General features: G+C 65.2%; 1 protein-coding gene across 1 annotated transcript; it reads right to left on the bottom strand.

Annotated features, from left to right (window-relative positions):
• Positions 1–206: 206 nt before the first annotated feature.
• On the bottom strand, positions 207–1,614 carry MNEG_11866 (dolichyl-phosphatebeta-glucosyltransferase; the record flags this gene model as incomplete). The annotated part of the gene is made up of 4 exons (XM_014039662.1): positions 207–254; positions 434–522; positions 888–999; positions 1,384–1,614. Coding segments are annotated over 4 exons (480 nt in total), but the record flags the coding sequence as incomplete, so codon positions are not given.
• Positions 1,615–1,950: the final 336 nt, after the last annotated feature.

The raw sequence follows: 1,950 nt of genomic DNA, 5'->3' as shown, positions 1-1,950 counted from the left end.
CTGCCGCTTCCGTGGCTGCTGCTGCTCCTGGCCGGTCTGTGGCTTTTCCTGCCCCTCCGCGGCTGCCGCTGCTGCTGCTGCTGCTGCCGCTGCTGCTGCTGCTGCTGCTGCTGCTGCTGTCGCTGCCGCTCCCGCCGGCGCTGCGGCTGCCGCTGCTGCTGCCATCTTCAATGCTGCTACTGGCCCTTCTTGGCCGCCCCCCTGACGTCCGTCTCCTCGTAGACCCGCCACAGCCGCAGCCACTGGTAGCACAGCTGCGATAGCGGTAAGGCAGTGAGGGGAGTGGGGGGAGGAGTACAGTTCCCGGATAAAATCTTTACTTTGGGGGGAGGGGGCGGCGACGAGGGCCCAAAAACCCCGCTCCCATGCCCAACCTGCGCAGCTGCGCGACTTTGACATTGCCTCTTGGCGCCGCCCACCCCACCCCACCCACCTTGAGTGTTGCCAGCTCCCAGGCCATGTGCAAGATGGATGTGAACCGGATTTTGGAGCCAGGCATCTCGGTCCACTTGACCTGGACCTCTGACAGAGAACAACATCGCCGTTGTTGCCCGATTGGATTCAGTCGGGTTTGAGAGGGAGGGGGTGGGGGTGCAAAAGCGAGGGTTCCGGGTCAGGGCGCATGAAGTGCGGCACCGGGACGCACGGGGCAGGCGCACGCATTCAAAACGACAGCTGCACGCCTGCTTGGCTGTTGTACCGTGCGGCCCACTGTTGCGCGGCGGTGCCGCAGGATCCCCGCGCCCCCTCTCGCATATTTGCTGCCTTCTAGCACACCAAGCATCTGTCATGGCTGCATGTGGCAAGCACCTGCTTTTCAAGGGGAACGTTCTGAAGGGGAGCAGATCATCATGCATGCAGCAGACATTCCTCTCGTATTCCCTCACCTGAGATGGGCACCCCCAGCCGCTGCGCGATGTAGATGAGTTCGACGTCAAAGCACCAGCGCTGCAGCCGCTGGTTGCTGAAGATCACGGCCGCGGCGCGGCGCGTGAACATCTGGAGGCGGGCCGGTGAGGGTTCAGAGGGGGAGGGTGTGGAGGCTTTGTGGTCGATGGGCGGGGTGAGCGGCCGTGTGTGTGATGGATGCGACATGTGTGTGTGTGCAGCTGTGAATGCTGTGTGTGAAATGCATGTGATGTGTGTGTGTGTGTGGAATGCATGCGACATGTGTGTGTGTGTGTGTGTGTGTGTGTGTGTGTGTGTGTGTGTGCACCCGCCCGCACGCACATGTCAGCAGCAGCTCAGGCCAGGTTCCAGAGCCTTCGACCAGTGACAAGAGCACCCGTATCGTGACAAGAGCACCCGTATCGCCGCCCAAACCAACCCCACGCCGCCCGTCCCCTGGCCCCGGGAGCAGGCCGGCCCCTTTGCCGCCCCCACCTTGAAGCCGCACTGCGTGTCGTTGACCTGGTGGCCGGCCACAAACGTCACCAGCGCGTGGAAGCCGTGCATCAGGAAGTTGCGCAGCCGCGTGCGCTCCGCCAGCGCCGCCGTCTCCAGGTGCGCCCGCGAGCCGACGGCGACGGCCACGGGGCCGGACGCATCCGCGGGCTTGGCGCCGGAGCGGCTGTTCGCCTGGGTTTGGGGGTTTGGTGGAGGGCGCCGGGGCATGACGGCGGCAGGGGATTGGAGGGCCTGACGAGCAGCGTTGGGGTGCGTCGCGCCTTGCTGGACATAGGCTTCCCCAGTGATGGCAGGCGCACGCAAATTCGTTCCCGGGGCATGCACGCGGGCCGGCAACGATGAGGGTTCGGTGAATTGAGGCGGCAGGCGGCGCCGCGGGCGAGGCGGTGCTTCCCCGGGATTCCGATACTGCATTGTCCGGCTGCGCGGCGCGGCGCACCCAGGTCAGCCTCGCCTCCCATCCCCCCCCCTATTCCCCACCTGCTTGCCGCCGAAGCTGGAGGACTGCTTTTTTGCTATGGCTGCCTCGAGAAGCTCCAGGTC

Source organism: Monoraphidium neglectum (genome assembly GCF_000611645.1).
Source record: "Monoraphidium neglectum strain SAG 48.87 unplaced genomic scaffold scaffold02943, whole genome shotgun sequence".
Lineage (NCBI taxonomy): Eukaryota > Viridiplantae > Chlorophyta > Chlorophyceae > Sphaeropleales > Selenastraceae > Monoraphidium > Monoraphidium neglectum.
This window is presented reverse-complemented; position numbering and strand designations above follow the sequence as displayed.